Source organism: Labeo rohita, chromosome 19 (assembly GCF_022985175.1).
Source record: "Labeo rohita strain BAU-BD-2019 chromosome 19, IGBB_LRoh.1.0, whole genome shotgun sequence".
In the NCBI taxonomy this organism is placed as follows: domain Eukaryota; kingdom Metazoa; phylum Chordata; class Actinopteri; order Cypriniformes; family Cyprinidae; genus Labeo; species Labeo rohita.
This window is the reverse complement of record NC_066887.1, coordinates 23,511,784-23,535,877: the sequence shown is the minus strand read 5'-3', so window position 1 is coordinate 23,535,877 and position 24,094 is coordinate 23,511,784. Positions and strand designations below refer to the sequence as shown.

The following is a 24,094-nucleotide window of genomic DNA, read 5'->3' as shown; positions in this document are numbered from 1 at the left end:
TGCAATATACCATATGTAATTTCTCAATGTAAACTATTTGTATAATGAACATGAGTCATCACAACAATGGTTTGATTGTGCCGAAGCCGTTCTTCACTGCGCTCTGGTTCTTTCTCATAGACAGGCCTTGTTGTGCTCAGCCTGAGTCGAGGCAGATGTGGACTAGAACAATAGCAGCTCCTTTTATCAGAGAGCAGGGTAGTGACACCCTCCGCGGGCACACAAGGGCTCGAAAGAATGCCTGGCACCGGCCCAGAATCACTGACGCTATTAGAGACCCACCTCATCTCCCGTGATGCCATGCAACGGAGGGGACGACACCTTCAAAGGCCAGCCCTTCTTCCTTAGAAGCGCCGAAGACTATCGAGAAGGTTTGCAGAGTGTCCCCAGAGCGGACTTTGGATTGAGTGGAGAAGGACATTCGTAGGCCGTCCAGACTGTAGACCACCAAACAGATCAACATCTAGAATGGCAACTGCAAGCACCTCTGGACAGAGCCCCTTCGGGCTGGGCAGGAAGAAGAGGTCCCCTGGTCTCCTGGATCAGATTGGCAGGTTCTTCGGAGGAGACAAGAAGAGAAAGGGAAAGGTGAGCCAGATTATTATTTCTTTTTAAGAAAATGTGTTTTCCAAACACTTTCACGCTCAATGACAACTTCTTGCTCGAAATTTCTTGGGGAGAAATTGCTTTCAGATTGAGAAGCTGAATTTAAATCTAGTTTAGGACTAGTGTTGATTGCATTTGTGTTGCATTCAGTTGGTTGTGGTTTACAGACTCAGGAGAAATACTCAAATTCCTCTGCACTGCACTGCTACCTATTCTCATATAGAATCTCATTTAACAATTGCATAATAAAATGGTATTGTGTATTGCATATTGGTTGATTTGCATGGCTGTATACTGCGATGTGCACACAGTTGGTCATAGTATTGCATGTGTGTGTGTGTATTTGAGGTTCTGTTAATTTGCCACCACATGCAATCTAGATTTATAAATATTGTACAACTTTAGCTACATATTTATTTACAATATGTATTTATTGTTCTCAGAAGATTTCATACAACCTTTCTAGAAAATAAGAGGAAGATTCTCCAAGTTTCATGGAGCAGTTAAACAGAGAACTTGGTCTTAAATCTTGCTGACTTTGAATTCAATAGCTGAATCAGGTTCAGAATGTTCCTTCAAAGATGTATGTTCAGTCTGCTCTAGCAACTGGTTACATTTATGAGATTTCTTTTAATTTTTTTTTTTTTTTGTTTGCTTCTTTCACTAGCAATCAATCATGGCAAAATGGCTCAAATGTAAAAACCAATAAATTCTTACAGCATTAAGAAGCTTTGAGCACAGCTGTTGGCAGTGCAAGTGATATCATTAAAGGGGTTTGCTGTTCTGCTGGTAAAGTGCGATTCAATTACTGCCTCTAGGTAGAGCTTTTGTCTGTTGACACTCATACATCCTTATTGCTTTCTCATTTTAACGTTCAAAGCATGTCAGTATAGGTAAATCCTAAGGTCAATTTGGATTAGCATGATATTTTTATTTCCCTTCTTACCTCTTCTGTTTATTTGTGGCTAACATTTGCCACAAAAATCGAAGAGATTGGTAATTAGTTAAATTGTCTTTGTCTAAATTGCGAATCTTTAATGATTGGATTTCCAGTCTAAGAAGTTGTCATGTTAATACATGTTGCAGCTTGACTCTAGGCGTTTCTCTTTCATTTATTTGAAGGGCTCATTTCGTGGTCATCTATCCTCCTCTCCACAGAGACCCCAGCACTCTTCCACCCGCCGTCGTGGAGATGTCAACCCTGTGGTGCATTTCTTCAGGAGCTTTGTAAGTATCCACGTGCGCTGGCATGGTTTTTACAAGTCCCACACTTCAAAGAGTGATATCAAATCAACAACTGCAACCCTAGAAAAGAAATCAATTCGTTCGAGACATGAGAATGACATTTTCACACCTCCCTTTGTCTTCATCTTTAGCTCCCAGTGATACAAAGAGTTCGTTACCGCTCTCAAAGCACCGAGCAGCGGGGAAAGGTTACCTCATCCAATGTATCAAGTCAAATATATTAGAAGAGTTGATAAACTTCAATATGGCAACCCAAAGATAAGGCGAGCTTTCGTCCTAGACGTGCCACATTGTGTTTGGACATTAGCCGTCTAAGTCCGCAGGCCAAGTTTGTCGTCATGTTCAACATGCAGACCATGATTTCTTTGCTACAATAGTCCAGACTTGTTTTTCTGTCAGACAGACAACATTACACACACTTACATCACTAGTGTTAGATTCTCTACTATGTTGTAAAGAATGAGTCACTCTTTGAAAGTCACTGTTTCGGATGAAAATATGAGACTATAATCTTGTTTGTGTGGAAACTTTCACCTGACACAGAAGTCGATCAGTCTCTTTCAACATCACCTATTTATTTCGTATATATCTCGTTACTCATTTTCTTGATTTTTTTTTTTTCGCTGAAAACACACAATCAGTTCTGTGGAAACTAGATACGAGTGCTAACGTTTCGCCATTACTCATGTCCTAAATTAAAAATGTTTTTTTGGGAAACGCTAATTGCACAGTTGTTCCTTAGGTCTGTGGGCTTGTTCATTAAAAAGATACAGTCTCTGCCTTCATTATTCATCTGAACTGCAAGGAAGCCTAATGATCGACCTCTGTAAACATCTTTAAAATGAAAAGTCTTTGTTCAAGGATTGCTTATCTTGTTTGTATTATGCTGGATGACAAAATGTCTCGTTATAATACTCCGGCCTCTAAATTAAAAGTGGTGGCTCTGCTTTTTGCATGCTTAAAATGTTCCTTGCCCTAAAAGTTTTTAATTTGTTTCCTTGAAGGTGTCCTCTCCTCGCCCCAAGTCGAGGGTAAGTCTAAAATCCCATTTTTCTATTAGCATGCATCTAATACTATTGTTTAAAATGCAGCTGGTATAGTTATTTCAAAACAGTTTGTAGTGAAATTCTGCTTCGCTCAGGATATAAATGGTGACGGAGCAAGAATGTGACATTTGTAACACTCTATTAGGCCATCATTACGTCTATTAACCATGAGGTTGCCATCACCCTCTTGAATGAATAATACAATGCAGATAGAATAGATTTGACCCATAATCATTTTCTATGCACTCTCGTACCCACCAATGAAATTGTAATTACATCTAAGAAGAAAGTTAATCGTTATACACTCTTTTTTTTTCATGTGCAGTGGAGAGAACTGTTGGGCTTGGTACGTCACTCGTCCTTGATGTGATTCACGTTTGCATTCACAGACACCCTCACAAACAGATCTGATTGGCTGACTGCAGGAAGCCTTCCTATGTCTCGTTTCTAATAGATCTGTCACGTTTCTTAATCATTTGTTCTCTTCTTTGTGAATTAACCAATGCATCGCTCTAATTACAGCTGCTGCGCTTCATGCGATCTTCTCGTTAACCTGTGGAACTGGATGATTATAGGTTGAATGGGTTCATTTTCAACAAATCTCCAGATTGATCACATTTTTTAGGGGCATGAAATTAGGCCCATGTCATTTTTAGTGGAATTTATTAAGCATTATTGCATTGTGGTTTCAGTTTAGCCACATTTAATGCTTTTGATATAATTATTACACAATGTGTAGAACACATTTTGTAATGCCAAAATGCATGAAATAGGCATTACTTAAGAAATCTGTTGTAATTTTAACCAAATCGTCATGTGATTATAAATTTCCACAGCTTTTAGCTGTGCTATAGTGCATAAAAGAGTGATCTCAAGCACTCAAATGATTAGAAGAGTGTTAGTTTTTATGTTTTTGCTTGCTTTTCAGTTTCTTTTCTTCTTCTGTATATTTTTTGCCTTGATTGTTGCACTCTTGTTTTTCTGATGGCACTTCTCCTGAACCAGAGCGACTCTCTGCTTCTTGATGACTTTGAGACGGCAAGACTTTTTCTGAGTCGCAGCCGGTAAAGCAGCTTTCTCTCTAGGGGTCTTCGAACTCTCGTGTTCACTCCCCCCATAAACCCATACTCCAACCCATCTACTCCCTTCCCAGGTCCTGATTCACTGACTCACCAGCGCCCCCTATGTTGTCGTCATGTGTTGTTTAACTCCACAGGCTCCAGTACATAAAGGCATGCAGCATTGCAACATTTCCTATTGTAGATATAACCCCTGTTATGATTATCCTCCTACGCTGCACTCTTGCCATCTGTAAATCACCCCCTCCTATAATACTTTATAAATAGCAAACATGTAACATTCTCTGTGCTGCAACCTCCTATTGCACTCTTCATTTGTGGACATTGGTGCATCACCAACAGCAAAGAATCTATATTTTTACATTTTGATAGTGTATGAGTAAACAGCAGTGGGCTGGTATCCTCTCTGTGTTCATAAACTATGTGTTTTAGGCTTCCCCGTCAACGCGTGGCTCGGAGAGCATTAGATCGCCTCACAGACGCAGAAGGGAACAGAATACACTCTCCAGAATCTTCAACCTGGTGAGCCTAAAACAGCAGAAAAAGACTCTCTGAAAAGACTGTCATACATATTTAAGGTTTTTTGTAACTTTTTGAAAAAGGTTATTCTCATTTAAGCACAATTACAGTTGATTGATGCGCCTTTATGCAAATGCCTACAAAGAAAGCAATTTCAACATCGAGATGTAATTAAGGCTATTAAAAATGCTCGATAACGGGATGTTGCATAGATTATTTCTTTGAAACCATCTCAGACTCTGCGCTTGAAGAAGCATGCCAAAAACTGAATGAGAATGTCCTTGATAAGACTATTGACTGCTTCTGTTTCTGACCCAGAGTCACCTTCAGTATGCAAGTCCAATAATATCCATCTCTCGCTAAAGTAATGACACCTATCCTGTCAGTGAGGGCTGTGCAGTCTTTCAGCAGTCAATGAAGGTCTTTTATTCGCTTAAGCTTTTCAAAATCAATATTTATTTAGGTTATAAAGAAGGCCTGTCTCATCTGTTTCAATTTTACAGTCAAAGATGAGTCTTTTCATGCACCCTAACCTTGCTTGTATTCAGTCAGTCATTGAGAGGTTCATTGTAACATAAGCATTTTGAACTTTTGCCAGGTGCAGGGCATGAGGTATTCACATCTCTTCATGCTGATTCTCATTGATTGCCAATAAGATTTGATTTTCAGTGGATTAAGGAATATCACCTGCTTCTGAAAAGAATCGTTTATATTGAAGTTAAAATTCTGCCATCATTCACTCAATCTTATGTCTTTCCAAACCTGTATGACTTTCTTTCATCCATGGAAAGTAAAGATAATCAAACTTAATCATCATATTAACGAAAGCTAATTTTCATGGAAAAAATGACAAATAGGTCACTGATAAAACATAGTTCATACAAGTTTGAAATGACATGACAATGATTATATATGTAAATGTATGCACGTATTGTATGTGTATACATAAACTACCATTCAAAAAGTAAATGTTTTAAAAGAATATCTTTCATGCTCACCAAGCATTATTTAAACAAAAAATACAATAATATGTGATACCCATTCAGTATAATTTTGGTGCTCAAGAAACATTTCCTAATAGGGCTGGGTAAAAAATATAGATTTCTTGATTTTAATCAAATCTCATTTTACAAAATGATATCGATCCTTAAATCTCAAGAATCGATTAGTCTAGCCTGTTTTTTTAAGTTAATTGAACGGAACATTGTAGTGCACCAAATTGTAGTGCAACAAATCATAATAAGCTTTGTGCTTTGTTACTTTTGATATGAAACAAAGTCTCAGATTTTAAATTCTGTCCATTTTATTACAGTATTCAAACAATAAATGCCATTTTGGCACTATTTCATGGAAATAACATGAATAAGTGTTTCAACGGTGAAAAGATTTCAGTATAAAAGCTTGTAAACAATGTCACGTAACATCACATTTACCTCAGAAAAACCATATTCGGTGATCATAAACTCATTAGTCTTAACTCCAGAGAGAAGCATTTTTGCTAAATATATGCACCATATAACATATTCATTATAATTTTTTACTGTTTTTCAATGTTTAATTTATGTGTCCTTTAAGTTTTTATGACAGCCAACATTTAAATGTTTATATTTTAAAAAACGAATTTGAGTAGAAATTTATTTATTGTTATAAATACTTAATTTAGATGTAATTAAAGTGTTTGTATACAAATTAGTTAAATTTAACCTTTAATATTATATTTATGTAGTATTGACTCTCATATATATTTTACAGCATTAGTAGTTTTTCCTTGAGAAAATTTGGCATGTACTGTACCTGATATATATCCAAAATAATCAAAATCAAATCAAATCGGAAATCGAATCAAATCATAAGCTTGTGAATCATGAAATTTGCGTCAAAACCCAGCCCTATTTCTTTGTATTATTAATGTTTAAAACATTAAGAATATTAGACATACGAACATCATTTATTTGAAGTAACATTATAAATGTCAATTTTGATCAATTTAAGGCATCCTTGCTATATAAACAACCATTTGAATGGTAGTATATTTATAAATCTGTGTATTTGCAAGTGTCTGGTCCATATTTAAAAGTGCTGTTAAAAGTACAGCTTTTAACATTTTAAATGTGACATTCAAATATGACACTGATGTTCGCTTTTAGCTGAAATCGTGTACCTCATCTGCTCTTTTGCCTAATTTCCTTTTCTCCCTTTTGCACTTTTCACATGACAATCTCTGCAGGAACAGAGGACACAATCAAATCAGACTGGCTTTCCTCATCCATTATGCTGTAGAGCTAGAACGCTGAGTGCTCAGATCACTCTTTTAGAAATGTAGCATAGCTTGTTACATTTGTTAATACCTCTACAATATGGATTACTCAGCATTGTCATTTTTGTTTTTTAATTCTCTAGTTTTGACATTGAACATACGGTCCTTCACCCATTCTGCTGATGCTCTGTGCTATTTATGTGCAAGCTTCAGCGTTTATTCTTTTGTAATGTTTCGGAACTAACGTTGATTTTGACCTTGCATAATCCAACGCCAGTGTTGAGAAGGTTTCGCGTTACGCAATTGACAAAACAATGACCGTACTGGTTTTCTCTCCGATCTCAGGGAGAAAGCCGATCTCGCTCTCCACCCAAACGCTGGAGCACCATCTTCTGAGCCCTTCTCCGACCAGAAAAACACCAAGATGGAAGAGAGTGAAAAGACGGACGAAAAGCAAAAACTTGAGAGGGAGGATCTCTGCCCTATAGATTCACAAGTCGCAGCGAGTTTAACAGACTAACATTGGCCATCTTCGCTTCCTAGATAGAGATACAATCCAAGTATCTGTTGTTACGTGCCTGCAGGGTTTCATAAGCATGTGTTGACTGTATGTGTGCAAAACTGCTGCAATAATTGTCAAAGGTCAGGAGATGTGATAGCTGAACGTCTGGTTGCTATACTGGAAGTCTCCCTCCAAAATTTAGCCCAAGAGGATCATCATCCCCTCAGAAAAAGCAGATTAACCAAAAGGTTTGATTACTAGTCTTAATTGACCAAACTAGACAGAATATTACTCTGTCTGAACCATTAAACATAAAAGTAAGGTATAATGGCCATCAAGACCCATTATTGTATAATTCTGAATTCACCTCAGATGTATCTCACACAATGGGTTGCTTGTCTGCTCTCCAGCGTTTGATGCGCGACATTAGTCCTTGTGCTACAGTGAAGAATCCTCTCCATGGTTGAGATCAGTGTGCAGTGTATTTGTGGATGTTTATGTTAATTGTGGTCCTTGTGTTGTTATATATCGGTTATTTCCTTTGTACCAAGAACTATGTATATAGGATTCTTTATTGTGTTTTGAGCAACATAAAAAAATGATGACCAGTTAACATTTACCTAATATTAAATTTGATTTATTTGAGTAATTATTTAGCCCTTTTCATTAGAAACATGCCTTAAAAGGATTAATCAAGGACTAAAAACGTGATTTTGTGGACTAGGGAATAGATTCAAGCATATCTGACGCTTGGATTGTATGCCCTCAGATGTTGCACTGCAGAATGTGTGTTAAACCAGCCTGTAAATGTTGTCTGCGTCATTACGTCTGCAATTTAGATGTTATTTTAGAAAGGTCTCATGCAATTACCAGGGGTAGGATTAATATTTAAATAACAGACATGCAGAAATCTAGGACAAACAGTCAGTGGGAGCATAAAGGATATGAAACTGGCGGAAAAAAGGAAGGAAACCTGAAAGTGTACGAGGGATAATGTGGGAAATGATAAACGAGGATTTCTGAAAGAGTGAGGTGGAGTTTATTCAGCTGATTTTTTTTTTTTTTTTTTTTTTTTCCTCTGTGACGTTTCTCACGTGTCTTAATAATGTTCATCGTTTCGTGTCTCATAGACTCTTCCTGTATGTGCTGTTTCTGAAATACTGCTGAATAAACATTAGGTCAAATATTCTCCCTGTCAGCGCTGGATTTGTCTCCAAAATGGTGCTACACTTTCTATAATGCACGGGATATTCTGAAGTGGCCAGGTGTTCTGATGTAATATCTTTAACCCTCCCGTTATTTATAAAGTAACGTTAAATAAAGAATCAGAAATGTATGCAATCTGTGTTTGATTGTGCGTCTGTTCATCCTTTGAGATTCTCAGAAATCAGTTTCTCTGTCTTTGTCTTACTAAGTGTGTTTGTGCTTATTTTATATTGATTGCACAGTTAGAAATGGAGTTTTGTCCATTTCTTTTTAGTCTACACTAAATAGTTGCCTATGCATATTGCTCCTCTTGATACATTTCACATGCAGGACAATTAAAATAGCTATACAATTAAACAAAAGTAGATCATTTTATGCTAATGGATAGCATTTGTGTTTCCTTTCTGTCTAACCAAAAGATAAGTATGTAGTAAAAAAAAATGACTGGCCTTTTTCTTTGAAGACAGTAAAATTACATGTCACGTCAACAGCCCATTTGCTTTGTGTTAAACTTAAAACACTTAAATAATAAGAGAAGAGAAAGAAAATCATTGATTTAGGAGACCCTCAGAATTCTCTCTTAAGTAAATGTTGGCAGAAGAATTGCTGTGACCTTTGCGTTGTGTGCTCGACCTAGTCAATTGTGAATGAGATGGACAGACACTTGGTGCTTTCTTTTTAAATGCCCTTAAAATAAGACTCTTGAAAGGTCACTGAAAATGCCTTTAAATGGTTTCAACTTGTCAAATGTCATATTAGCCTTAAAATTTAACCTGGATTGGCCAAGAACACTCCTAATTTTATTTGCTACAAAGCTAATGCTAATAATAACAAGCCCTTAATTGTTGGCGAAAGGAAACATAGCAATTTAACCTTAAAATGCTGTTCTAATAACATGATGAATGTTCTTGGAAGGTTCCAAAATAGCATTTTTGGAATGTTGTGTTGTTCAAAGATAAGTTGAAAAAACGTTGCAGAAACATTACGTGCTAACATTTAAATTCCTCTATTTATCCAACGTAATCGCTAAACGTTTTAGAACATTCAAATCACTCTTCCAAAATAGAACGTTTGGATAACGTTCTCAGAAAATAAATGAGTTGGATGCGAATGACCATTAGGCTACTGCACTGGAAAATACTAATTCGAGGTGGGAATTCACGCCTCAGCAAAGATTTTCTTTCTCTCATAAAAATACATGAGCAGCTTGTAGGTCTCTCATGATGGTGTCTCAGTGGACTCTGTTTGATCTGGACCTACAAACACGAAAGAAACAATGAATTATTTGAAAAGACTGACTGAAGCTCACCGGCACACAGCCCAGACTTTTTACAACGAGAGTGCTACATACCATGTCTAATCATAAAAGTACCAATAAAGTAATCCTCCATAAATGTACCAAAGACAACAGAACGGTCAATATCGATTCAGTGACTGCACCTGTGGTATGATCATGTGACTATTTCCTTTCACTCACAATCACATAATATTTCATGACTTCAAACACGCTCTTAAGATCTGGAGGATTCACAAATGGACTTTTCTTTTTACACCTGAGGACCTGTCACGGAAAATTCTTTGAACATGATCCCAACACATTTTCCTCAAAGTCCAAATAAACAGTAAACCAAAGCAAAAGAGGAGGTTGTGTTACTGGTTGCTTTGAAGAGAAAATGTTTGATCTGTGTTTGGAATATCTACATCCCTGTAACACACCAACGCTCGCATAAATCCATTATTGCCTGTGTTCTGTAGCGCATGGCAACAGGTGTTTGTTCATATTACTATAAACCGTGAAACACTGCCCTCCTTTGGTGTAATAGTGAAGCGCACATTTAAAAAAAGAGTTTGCAGAGAGTTTCTCTCTCTGCAATCATCGCCACAAATTTATTTATTTACTTTCCCAGTCGTTTATTTATTTACTTTCTTACTGTTGTCCTTTTGCATTACTACACACATTTGTTTCTTTTCAACACTGTAAAGCTGCTTTGCCACAATCTGTACTGTTAAAAGTGCTATATAAATAAAGGTGACTTGACTTGAGTAGTAAAACAAAACAAAACAAACAATTCATACAACTATTCATATCTATTATTTTAGTGTTTTTTAACCACGGGGCTGGAACAGGGGCACCAACAGATAAGAGTGATTTAAAATAAGACATAGTGTACTAAGGTAAAACAGATTTGTAAGAAAAATTAAGATTTATTTGCTTGTTTGTTTGTTTGTTCATTCCTTCGTCCATTAATTTATTCATTCATTCCTCAACAACTATCATTTTTGTTTAGGAAGCAGTGTTCCCACGCTTTTTAAATTTTAAGGCTTTCAGTATCCAGCTATTTTTAGCTGTACAAAACAGCTTGTTTTGCTGCTTGGTATTGTAAATTAGACAGTCTTATCATTTTATTTTAATGTAATATCTTAATTATAAGCACACTGGTGTGTAGTGCAAACGGTTTTGCCGTTTACTGTACGTTTTTATTCCTCTCGTTATTTCTCTATCCACCTTTTTCTTCACATAAGAGTGGGCGTGGCCATTTGTAAATGTATGGGTGTGGCTTCCGGTCTCATCCGCATCCAGCTATTTTTAGCTGTACAAAACAGCTCGTTTTGCTGCTAATTGGTGTGTCTTACAATATTATTTTAATATATTGTCTTAATTATGAACACACTGGTTTGTAGTGCAAACAGTTTTACTGTTTACTGCATGTGGTTATTCTTCTTCTAGTGGCTAATGAACAGGAAGTCTCACTCATAAGCTTAGCAGCTTACTTCCGCGTTGAAGAAAAAGGTGGATACATTATTTTATTTAATTATTTTAATATATATTTCTATAAAAAAGTTTGAAAACAAGCAGTAATTACAGCAGAGGTAGCCTATACCACAAATAGCTTAGCCTACATGTGGGGCCTTTGAAAACCACTGTGTTGCACTACTTGTTAACACTTTATAAGGTGTTGTGGCTGCAATCATCCAGTAGAGGGCATCAGTGGCTCTAACCGAAAGAGGCAAGGTTTATTCTGATATTCAGGTCAATATCCTGTACATCTCTTTTTTAATCCCCTGACTCAGTTATTGTACTTCTATCTATCTATCTATCTATCTATCTATCTATCTATCTATCTATCTATCTATCTATCTATCTATCTATCTATCGATCAGCTCTCTGAACCTGCATGAAGAAGGCAGATGTGAGTAGTATTACGGAGGCAGACTGACAGAGCTGTTTCTTCTCCTCTGGGGGCCCGGATTGGTGATAGCAGTGAGGATCTGCCGCAGGGAGGGGGGGAACTGTTGTCATGACACATCTCTCCCTAGTGGAGGAGGGGTTAAGCACTCAGGGATTTCCAACGAAGCAAGACTCCACACCAGCCCGACCATCTGCCCGCGCCCCTGCTATCCCTCTCTCTCTCTCTCTCTCTCTCTCTCAGCCCTCCCTTCCTTTCTCATTCATCCTGGATTCTCCCTCCTCCTCGCACGTCCATCTCTGAGAGAGATCAGATTTGCTGGTTATTAGGCCGCCAATGTAGTGTATTGCATTAGAATACATTAGAAATGAGAATCCGAATGAAAACTAAGAACCTGATACTATAATTTTTCAAAGGTGAGAAGAGCTGCACACATACAGGTAGATGACGTCACACACGTACTGTAATTTGTGTTATTGTAATGTGCTTAGGAGGGACTTATTCTTTCTAACCGCCAGCTTGCAGAGGAACAAAACTGCCTGTTAGACAGCTGTTCTCCACTATTAGTCACCTGCGGGCAATGCTGCAATGCTTGAAACTCTCTTTATAGTCTATTATCAGCTACTGTATAACACAACTCAAATCAGGTAGCTAACAGGGAACATTCTCATAACTTTGACTAATGTTCTAGTAAGGTTCTTAGTTATGAACAAATGGTTATCACTGCACACAATATCTCTTTAGATAAAGAGTCTTTTTATAACCTTCTGTGTTACCCATTGTGTTCTAACAATGGAATAATTTCCACGTTATTTTTTATTTTGGAATTTTTACCTAAATTGGCATTTTGCAACCCTGTACCACATCAGAACATAAATAAATAAATAAGCACATTCATTTTTCTAAGTTAATAGAACATTCATTCAGAGTTACAGGTCTTTGATAATGACATTAAAATGAAATAAAAACATTATTTCTATGTATTTCTTTATTTATTGGAAGCGATTTAATTAGATGTTCATCTAACACTGTAAATAGTCATTTTTTGAAGTTAACAGAAAATGTACGTTTTACAAGAAACTTCTATTTCAGTCTCTTTAGCTAAAAACTTAATTTTTAATTCAGTGAGTTAACTGCTGTTTCTATAATCAGTGGCTCCAGTGCGTCATCAAACCATGATTTCAGGCCCACCCAAAAAATCCTGAACGCAAAAATGGTGGTTTAACGGTCTAACTCCACAATATAGTACTACATGATTCACAGTCTTTGTAACGTGTTTTCAGCAGTACATTTCTAACATTTATAATTTATGATTTATTTAGAAACAATTCTCTGAGTTGCCTTTACACAGACTTCAGTGTTATTTCCTGTTAAAGTATGTTCAGGTAATGTCTAAGATAACATTTCCATAAAATTCGCAATATTATAAAACTGAATATTTCTGTAACATTAGCAAAATAATGTACATTAAATATAATGGGAATTTAAATAATGGACATTTCGTTCAGAGAGCATTCAGAAAGAATGGCTCGACTGGAATGTTAGCAAAACATTTTGTTTGCTGGGTTACAGCTGTTTTGTAGTCCAAGCCACAAAGCCGTCCATGCGACTTCAGGACACATAATAAAGCCCTTTCGGCCGCGAGCGGCTGACTCCAGCCCTGGTCCTGCTCTGAGGTAATGTCATAAACATGCCAGACTAGCGTTTTCTCCACAGCCTGACAGTACGAATCTATCAGCCATTATTAGGCAGAGCTCCTGAGCAGCCATGACAAGAAAACACAAACCTCTTTATTCTCTTTTTATGCTGTTTTAATAGAGTCGATCTCCTGTCCCAAAACTAATTACAGGTACAAAGAGACACTGCCAGATGAAAGCACCTATGCTTTGATGGATGATGAGAGGCGAAATAAATGTGATTTGTGCAGTAATGGACGACGGAAGACTTTCTGCAGCATCTCTAAGTTCTTTTCGTGAGTGTCAGTCATTGAACAAGCCTAGAATCTCTAACCAAGCATCCGGGCTATGAACACAAAGGCTCAAAGGTTCAATCGCAAAATAGGAGGGGCCCTGGAGAGTTACTGAGATCATCTTCTCGCTCAATGCCCTTGAGCAAGGCCCTTAACCTTAAGGTGCTCCGGGGGGACCTTCCCTGCTATCAGTGCACACAAAATCTCTTTAGATAAAAAGTATATTCTTATAACCTTCTGTGGTGCCTATAATTTTAAAATGGAATTTTTTCCACAACATTTTAAAAAATGTATTACATAAAATCAGAAAAAGATCAAAAAAGAAAGCAAAAGGTGAACAACATTGGCATTTCGCTACATATATGTACACAGTCAAACCAAAATTTATTCAGACACCTTTAGCATTTCACACATTTATTCACACCTGTTTAAAAAAAGGGAATAAAATATGACAAGAACACAGAGGTAAACTGTGTCAGAACAAATTCATCTTGATAATGCCAGATAACTTTAATAGAAAGGTATGTAATGGATTACAATCAACCCAAATTTCAGACCATTGTTAGTATGACAATATTTACACAGCTATCAGTACTTTGCTTAATTTTGTTCAGTCTGTGGTGTAAAAACATTTAAGCAAAACATGGACAAGTCAAAGTATCTGAATAATTTTTGGTCCCAAATTTGTTAACATTTTACTGGTAGTCCACTGTATGAAGATTTTTTGGGTATAATATGTCACAGTTTACTTTATTTTGCTATCCTCACTTACATAAATGAACTATAGTGTCCTGCATCCACTAGTAAAAAAAAAATATTTTTTATGTAAATTCTTTTTTTAAATGATGTGGAAAAGAATCCATTGTTAAAACAATTCCTAAGTATCAGTTTCTCTTTTAAATGAAGATGTTTAAAATAAATATTGAGGACATTAAAACTATCTAAAGATTTTTGTTAATTGCCTTTAACCCTCTTTGGTACAGTGTTGGTATGTAGCAACATATGATTTTCCTTCAATTTATCGCTCTTCTGAAAATAAAAAGAAAAAAAAAACATCAGTTGTTAAATCAAATATTTACAAGCAGTTAAATATTGGTCTATGTTAAAGGATTACTCCGCTTCCAGAATGAAAATTTCCTGATAATTTACTCACTTCTATATTCATGTCTTTCTTTATTCGGTCGCAAAGAAATTACGTTTTTTGATGAAACCATTTCAGGATTTTTCTCCATATAGTTCAGGGCTCAGTGGATTGAAGGTTAAAAATGCAGTTTCAATGCAGCTCTAAACGATCCCAGCCGAAGAATAAGGGTCTTATTTAGCGAAACGATTGGTCATTTTCTTAAATAAATTAATATTTATACCCTTTTTAACCACAAATGCTCGTCTTGTCTAGCTCTGGGATGTGTATGCGTACTTTGTGCACTCCCATCCAATACAGTTAGGGTATGTCGAAAAACTCCCATCTCATTTTCTCCTCCAACTTTAAAATTGTCCTACATTGCTGTTTTACCTTTTTTTTTTTTTTTTTTTTTTTGTAAAGGGCGTTAGACCTTTTTTGCATGTTCACTTTGTAAACACTGGGTCAGTACTTCTTCAGGACGATTTTGAAGTTGGAGGAGAAAATGAGATGCGTTTTTTTTTTTTTTTTTTTTTTTTTTTTTGACATACCCTAACTGTATTGACCTGGATACAGAGTATGCATGTGCATGGCAGAGCTAGACAAGACTAGCATTTGAGGTTAAAAAGTATATAAATTAAAAGTAATTGTAATTTTGATTGTTTCACTAGATAAGACTCTTATTTCTTGGGTGGGATTGTTTAGAGCCCTTCGAATCTGCACTGAAACTGCATTTTTAACCTTTTAACCTTTGACACAGATCAACTTTTAGACAGTTTTACAGTACACTGAGAAAATATAAACATTTCTGCATATCAATTTTTCTAATTAAATTTATGTTACTTAAGCTGAGTAGCTATATGTGACCCTGGACCACAAAACCAGTCGTATGTAGCATAGGTATATTTGTAGCAATAGCCAAAAATACATTGTATGGGTCAAAATGATCGATTTTTCTTTTATACCAAAAATCATTAGGAAATTAAGTAAAGATCATGTTCCATGAAGATATGTTGTATTTTTCTTACCATAAATATATAAAAACTTACTTTTTCATTAGTAATACGCATTGCTAAGAACTTAATTTGGACAACTTTAAAGTTGATTTTCTCAATATTTTGATTTTTTTGCACCCTTTAGATTACAGATTTTCAAATAGTTATATCTCAAACATATATTGTCCTAACCTAACAAACCATACATCAATGGAAAGCTTATTTATTCAGGTTTCAGATGATGTTTTCAAAAATTGATCCTTATGTCTAGTTTTGTGGTCCAGGGTCACAGGTCAAACTCATTGTCAGTGTTAGAATAAACTACATTCTCTTTTTCCTGACATTTTATAATATTGGTGTTTTACATAAACACAGTTTTATTACTATAATCACTCTAAAATATATATATATATATAATATAATTGAAGCCACTTAGAAAAATTCCTAATGATGAAATGAATTCCACTGAAGTTCCACTGGGGTACAGAAACATATGGCAGTGTTTATATTTTCTCAATTTACTGTAAAACTGCTTATAAATATTTGACATTCGACAACTGTTGTTTTTTCTTAAAGAGCAATAAATCGAAGGAAAATCATATGTTGCAACATAGCCACCCTGTACCAAAGAGGGTTAAAGGCAATTAACAAAAATCTTCAGAAAGTTTTAGTGTCCTCAGAGTTTAATTTTTAAACCTCTTGGTGGAATTTATAATGTATAATGCTCTAAAAAACTATTTCCACAACAAAATAACATAAAATGTTTTCATTTTAAAACTTTCCTTTGTTATTTGTGCATAGGAAATAGTTTTAAATAAAAATCTGCATTCTAAAAGACAAATAAATCAAATCTAAAAAGGTGTTTAGAATGCCAAAATTTCATCTTATGTTATTTACAGTGTTCTAAAAGAGCTTCAAGCACTTCATGACTTTTATTTCTGTTTCATTATTACCATTTGGTGACAGAAGGGCCAAAAACAGCAAATCCCAAGACTAAAACAAAAGAAACCGACTTAAAAGAATGCAGAAGTCTACAGAAAAGCCAACTGAACAATGTCTGAAAGCTGAAAAAGCAGCAGGAGTGATTTGTAAACATAACACTCAAATGAGAGAACTCACAAAGTGTTGACCACGGTGCACCTTAATTGTCTCAGGATTCAACTCCGGTCTGCCTCTTTTTTCTTCTGAATAGATTAGTCCCCAGGTCAAAGTTTGGCTGGCCACCCCTCCCCCTCCTCCCGTCATGAAATATTCACCATTCTGCTGTTGTCAAAGCAACAGGCCTGACACTGCAAATCACAAAACAAGGGATTAAAGCAGAGGGGTTAAGTTTATAACATGCAGGTTTGAACTGTTTAAACCAATGAGAAACCAAAATGCGAGTGCTGGCGTGACCTATTTTTAGACTTCCTTTTCCTGCAACATTCTATACAAAACAATTCATATTCCGCCTCAGACTAGAGTTAACTGATGTCACTGATAGGCCACTATATGTCCCAGATTTCAAGTAGATGCTTCCTGTTTTACCACCATGCCAAAATATTGCATCAGTTACTGATGAATAGTTTTCAAATGCAACGGCTCACTTCAAATTATAAATGAGTCAGTTGAGCATGTTATTCTGTTGTCCCTATAAACTGCACAGTTGGAGGTGAACAGGAAAAGCATTCTGCACTTCTTGATGGAGCTTGTGAACTCTGACCCGCTGGAAGAATATTCACATGCATCCTCCCCCACTCTTCAAACTAACTCTCAGAGTCAAAGTTGTTCCGCTCCACATTGCTGTGGAAAACAACAGGTTGCTGCTTTCAGATCATTTCTCCATAACTAGGATGCAGAAGGATCTGTAGCGCCGAGCAGAATGCGAACCCTTTCGGGAGCAGAATGCAAACGCCGCAAGAAAAGAAATGAGAAGAAGGTGTTCTTTGTGAGGGCAAAGTGTGTCTGCAATGCAAATACACTTGGGATAAAACAGAATAGGTTGCAGACTAAATGTAAATTGTTTTGTGTGTTTTAAACATACTCAGGCTCATTTGTAACCCACCCTTTTGTGCTCCTGTTAATAAAAAAACTGAATATTTTAGTTAAGCCACAGAGCTTTTTTGTATTTCACATGTGATAATTTATACTCATCCTTCAACTCTTGTGTCCAGACTCCTGTGTGTGAGGTTTTGTGTGTGCCTGAGAGGAATCGAGGGGTGAAAGAGTTCAGAATTACCCTTCCCCCACAACCAAAAAATCCATCGACTCTCGCTCACGGACTTCCATCTCAAAAACAAGCTCTTAAAAGGGTGGCAGTCCCAGATATCACAAACCAGGCCTAATTTTACCTCACTAATTGTCTAACATACTCATAAGGTGAACGAAGGACGTATTGTAATAGAAATAAAAACAGAAAAGTTATCAAAGCACGCGTTGTTAGGCGGGCAGCTGCGCCGTTCGATAATTGCGCGAATGCGTTGATTAATGATCAAAGCTGTGGGCCAGAGGTAGTGTGGCTGGTGGTTAATGACAGGGTGAGTCTGGGATTAAATATGAGATGGGTAAATGGAGATGAGGGAGTCAGGTTGCATGTCTTTTCAGACCTACTGTTCATACTGGTGCATTGTGAGCGGGCGAGGGGGAGGCACTGGGGCCCAGCGGCAGCCACAAGCGACAGCTGTCACAGCCTCTGGTGAGAGCCACTAATGACCACTCTTCACATAGGTGTCCTGCAACAGCTCTAGCTAAACAGCTACTGCATTATCCACTTCTGCATGGCAGGCCTGAAAGTTATGTAACCAAGGGCTGAAATTATACAATGGCGATTAAGTTTGGCTACTGACTTTAAACTGCACCGTCTTTAAAGGACAAGTGGGGTGAATTTAAAAAATGCATTTGAAGCAGCTGCGCTATAAAAAGAACCATTTAAATCAGTTAATTCAAGTGAAGGATTGATATAAATATACAGTCAAACCAAAAATTATTCAGACACCAGATTAAATTTTTTATATTTTTTTGGGTGCAGGACACTATAGTTAATTTATGTAAGTGAAGATAGCAGAATAAAGAAAACTGTGACATATTATACCCAAAAATTCTTCATACAGTGAAAAATTTGAGACCAAATTTGATTTGACACTTTGACCTGACTGTGTTTTGTTACATACCTTTCTATCAAAGTTATCTGACATTATCAAGATGAATTTGTTCTGACACAGTTTAACTCGTGAGTTGTTATCATACGTTATGACCATTTTCTAAACTATAGCGAATAAACTGTGATAATGTGAGAAATTTTGAAGGTGTCTGAATAAATTCTGGTTTGACTGTACATTTATTTGATTATCAAGATGAATTTGGTCGGTTTAACTCTGAGTTCTTGACGTATTTTATTACCATTATCTAAACTGTGAATAAACTGATGAGGTGAGAAATGTTGAAGGTGTCTGAATAAATGTTGGTTTGACTGTATACATAGAGTAAATCATATATATATATATATATATAAATATATCAATTACATTATTAAATATTAAATAAAAAAACAAAAGAATAATACAATTAAATGCATCTTCTGTATAAAATTTTCAAAAACACTCATCGTGCAAAAATGCAGTTTTAAACTTTAAGATAAATTATATGTGTGTCAATGACAAATAACAAATAATATCTATGAGGTTACACGTAGTTTTTAGAAATGTAATGTGTTCATGTCAGTTTCATGAAAAAGCTTTTAGAGCATTGTCTACACAACAACAACAACAACAAAAACACAATAACTCCAAATGTGAAGTAACTAAATTAATTTTTTTGCATCTTGCACACAAGTGAACACGACTGAATTTTTTACCCAACCTGCATATAATGTGCTTCTTTATTGAAAGGTTAAAAAATAAAAAAAACTAATCTTGACACACATGATGGACTAAAGACGTCACATGACAACAAAATGGCTTCCAGCATGTTGGTTAAGACACTTCTAATTTGGCAATTTATACTCTAAAACAAAACAGCTTCAGAAACAGGCTAATAATAATAATAAAAAAAATTATATTGATTAGACTTTTACTTTATTTTTTTTTCTTTCCTTAGTTACACTACATAAATATTTTGACTTAAATTGCTTCTTAATTTAGTTTACTTATTTAGTTAATAAAAGAGCATCAAGTCCTTGACCCATATATAGTATGTTTTATCTTTTCTCAAATAATTTAATTCTAATCCTTATCTGTCAATCATCATACATTATCACTTTAAGTGCCAGTAGACAGAGGTTGTAGCATTACAAGCACTCTCAACACCAGACTTCTGCATCACCCAACTTTATGCTGAACAAACAATAGTCAATGAAAGAGGGAGGAACCATTGCCGCTCCAGGTGTCGCACCAAACACACGGGGCACTTCGCTGTCGATCCGTCTCGATCTGGATCAACGTCGCTCGATGTCATCACATTGTTTCCTCGATCTACGAACCTAGACGATCTGAACGCTTTGATTTGCATTTTCAACGCTTAAGTCATTTGGAAACTGCGGATGCCACTCAGTTTGTCATCATCTCGGAGTGTCACCTTGCGTTCGTGCCGTTGCCCCACAACTTCATTACGTCATTTTTATGTACCGAGGTAAGTTTCGAATCGAATTCTGAGAAAGAATCGAACATAAACAGTAAGGACGCTTAATCTTTTGTGTTAATAATAGTTCGCTACTTTGAAGGGAGATTGGACGGGGAGATTTCGCTTGGGCTTGCTGTCGTGATGTGAATAGGCATTGTTTCAGCGCGGGTCTAATTGAGATTAGATTAAGATTAGAGATCAATCTATTGGCAACTCACTTTAAACGATAGTCGCACAATGAATGATTGCTTTCTTTAGTGCAGATGGCAGTACGTAAAGCCTACCGTGTCGCACTCACGTATAACCTCTGCCATAACCCATTCTGTTTGTCCATGCGCTATTTTTAGGAAGTTTTTCTTCTGAAGAGCTTTAACCATTGAATCATCTGTGTAGAGATGGAAATCGGAAGGGATTTAATGATTCCGATGCAGTCTGGTTATGCATAATTCCACTAACGAGTTTGTTTGCACTTTTGAGGAAGAAATGTTTGGAAACAAGAAATTCTTGTTGTAGATTCTGCACTCGGCAGTCTGTTGCTGATGAGGTCGAGGAAATCATTTCAGATTTTTAACACGTAGGTTATTCTGCTGCAAAACACAAATGAAGTCAGCACACTTCTGGCAAATGGTGTGTTTACATAGACTTTTAATGAGTTTTCACACACTTTTTAAGAGGTGGCAATCCAGTAGCCTAATTGACTGTGTATTTTACACTAAAAACTGGTGTAACAATTGATTGTTTAATTTCTTTATATAAAATACTATGATCGCAGCTTTAAGTATTTGCGGTTTCAGTAAAACAGATTAAAGTGCCTTTGATTCACTAAAAAGAACCGACTCATAAGACTCGTACTTGTTTTTGATTCACTACAAAGAACCGGTTCACAATAGAGTCGTTCGCTCGGAATTCGGGCTACAGTGGTTGCGTTATATGTTTTTGATTCATTATAAAGAACCGGTTCATAAAAGAATCATTCATTCGGGATTCGGGCTATGCTGGCTGCTGTTTGTTTTGCGCTGTACATTCAGTAGCAATGTTGGCATTAACAGCAACTAATACAGTCAGACCAGCGGTGTTTTGTTCAGAAATCGACTGTCGCGAAAACCATGTGTTCAATGGAACCTGTTCTTTAGAATTGGTTCTCATTTCCCAATTCTATTCCCAGCTGTAAATGTATAAAGCTCTTGAGCTGGCATGCAAAAATATCGTGTGTATTTTAACTTTTTAGGCGTCTTTGACGCCAAATCTTTAATGTGTTCTTGACTTTTAGATCTACAATGTAGATATAATGAATGGCATATTTTATTCACTCTTTACTCTTGTTAATTAAACAACAGCCACGTCATGCATTTTATATCGTGTACAAATGATGTATTGTTCTAAATCGTTATTATTCTAACTATAACCCCAAAACTCATCCCGGCTGAGGGAAACAGCTGTACATTTAAATAATAAACTTGTTGATGCAGAGCAACACATGATCCATCACCGAAACCCAATTATTTTAGATGGAAAAAACATGCCAGGCAATTAGCATTAAATTAGGTTATCAGCTATCTTCCATCATCCTATTGATTTTTTTTTTTCGACATGATTACTTTAAACATTATCTGTTATTAGAGTTTTTCCCGGGTTTTTTTTTTGGTAGCCTACAATACACAATAGCGATCAGTGGCTTCGGATTGTCTTAAATCTAAACCCCAGTGTTACTTTGAGAGCTATTACAGTCTAGGGCGGGGCTTTGGTGCTTTACTTTTTTTGTTTTGTTCAGTTTTTTTTCCTCCCCTCTCCCTGAAAGCTTGTCGGATGCTTGTCAGTTCGCATTTAGCTTACCATTATCAAGGCTCAAAGCCTTTAGAGGACGACGGACTGCGATTTACAGGGAATTTTTGGATAACGGTCCTGTTGTATTGGGATCTTAACTATACGGAGATAAGGAATATGTGAATGAAGCAAATGAAAAGCAGCAGAGGATGTTCGTGCTTCCTAAAGAATGTGCATGACTGATCTTCCACATGAGGACACTTAATAAATAAAAACATATGGTAAGACAATTTTACATTTATAATACGTAATCAAACTAATTAGTGTGTATATGTTTTGATTATACAGTATTGGATTCTGTAGGAGACTTTGATAAGTAAACAACTATGTCCAATTTAACAAACACCTAAAGTTGAGAAACTAGTTATGATCTTAAGGGTTTTATTAGATTGTTTTTCTAGCTCTTGCTGTTTAACTTTGCATGCTTTTTTTACATATAAGGAAGCGTACTTAATTTTTGTGCTCATTAGTTTGGATACAAACTGTTAAACTGGTTTTAGTGTTGTTTGATAATGATAATGAGGAGAATGAAGGGGAGGAGGGTGATATGTGTGTGTGCATTATCATTATCACGACTGTCATGGTGCCAAGGAACATCTGCTGGTGTGAAGCTGAGAGTTCATGTAACAGTCAAATAATTTGAGGGAGGTTTTGTGCTAAATGACACAACAGGCATATGCAGGGCTCTCTTGTTGTATTATTAGGTGAATTTGCTGGCATAAGGGCTGTTGGGGGGCTGCTGCTGGGATGGCGTCAGCACACTTGTTAATACCCCTTTGCTTTGTGATGAGGGGTCTGTTTCTGACTAAAATGACTTTGAACGGGATACTTTTGTGATTGCTTTTGTCTGTAGGAGTGTGTGCTTATTGGCTTGTGATAGTAGGTTTCATGTACATGTAATATTTGTGTAATTGTTTTGTTAGGGGACCTAAAGCTGTTTCATTTCTAAACTAATCCATTTAATTGCAAAATCTTCTGTGTATTTTCACATGTAGTGTTACTCTAACTGCATGCCTTTTCTTAAACAAAACTTAGTGTTGATATGTGAAAACAATTAACTTCTCAAAGTAACAACTGCATATTTTGTGTTTACCAAGTTGGTTGTCAAGAGGCAGCTAAGGGTTAAAAAAAAAAAAAAGGTGACCTTGAACACTACAGTTATTCTAGTGTTCTGTGCCGATAGACAAAAACCTTACCTTGCAGCAGTGGTTGGAGATATTTGCATGGGCCTTTTGCTAAAGTCACTTCCCTTTTATGTGCAGCTGGTTACTGTGCCTCAATGAAGCAAGTTGTTTACATGGCTTCAGTTCACGCACTACACACCTTTTGACAGTGCAAATCAAACAAACTTCAGCACGTTCATTTGGTAGTGGGTGTTGTATTGCTTGTTTGAGATGTGAAGAGACCTAAGCAACCTATGAAATCTCAGCCGTGACTGTTCTAAGATGTAAACAAAGTGATAAGATATTCTCTGCTTGTTTTGTTCATCTGAAAAGGGCCAGGGGGCTCTGGTTCAACCGTTTAAATGTCGAAAGATGTGGGATTTTCGGAATTTAAGAGTTTTGCAATCCTTTTTTGTGAATGAGAATGGAACAAAAAGCCTTTTTTAAAATGTAAAGAAGTTTAACTGTTTATTTAGAATGCCTGCGTTTGATACACTTCTAAAAATAAAGGTTCTTTATTGGCGTTGATGGTTCCGTGAAGAACCTTGAACAACCATGAAACTTTTTCACTGAACAAAAGGTTCTTTATAATTGAAAAACATTCTTAGGATTTATAAAAAGTTCTTTATGCTAAGAAAAAAATGGTTGTTTAAAGGACTGTTCACAGAAAGTTTCTTTGAGGAACCAAAAATGGTGGTTCTATTGCATTGCTACAAAAAACCTACCTGGAATACGCAGCATGGTCATTTTATTCATCTTTCGAAAATATCTCCAAAAGA

At 36.3% G+C, this 24,094-nt stretch overlaps 2 protein-coding genes across 5 annotated transcripts in view; both read left to right on the top strand.

Annotated features, from left to right (window-relative positions):
- Nucleotides 1-292: 292 nt before the first annotated feature.
- On the top strand, nucleotides 293-8,590 carry mbpa (myelin basic protein a). 2 transcript variants are annotated; one of them, XM_051137208.1, is made up of 6 exons: nucleotides 293-588; nucleotides 1,765-1,833; nucleotides 2,856-2,882; nucleotides 3,223-3,243; nucleotides 4,409-4,498; nucleotides 7,098-8,590. In XM_051137208.1, the coding sequence occupies exons 1-6, from the start codon at nucleotides 469-471 to the stop codon at nucleotides 7,146-7,148; spliced, it is 378 nt and encodes a 125-aa protein (XP_050993165.1). In that variant the 5' UTR covers nucleotides 293-468; the 3' UTR covers nucleotides 7,149-8,590. The 2 variants fall into 2 exon arrangements, with proteins under 2 accessions (XP_050993165.1, XP_050993164.1); XM_051137207.1 differs by having other exon boundaries at nucleotides 296-588; nucleotides 1,729-1,833.
- Nucleotides 8,591-20,028: 11,438 nt separating this feature from the next.
- znf516 (zinc finger protein 516) overlaps nucleotides 20,029-24,094 on the top strand; it is a 42,044-nt gene continuing 37,978 nt past the window's right edge. For 2 of the 3 annotated variants that reach the window (XM_051137197.1, XM_051137199.1), the window contains exon 1: nucleotides 20,365-22,373. The gene's annotated coding sequence lies outside the window, so the exon portion shown is untranslated. Of the gene's footprint in view, nucleotides 20,338-20,364; nucleotides 22,374-24,094 lie in introns of those variants that run through there. The other variant, XM_051137198.1, reaches the window with a different exon arrangement.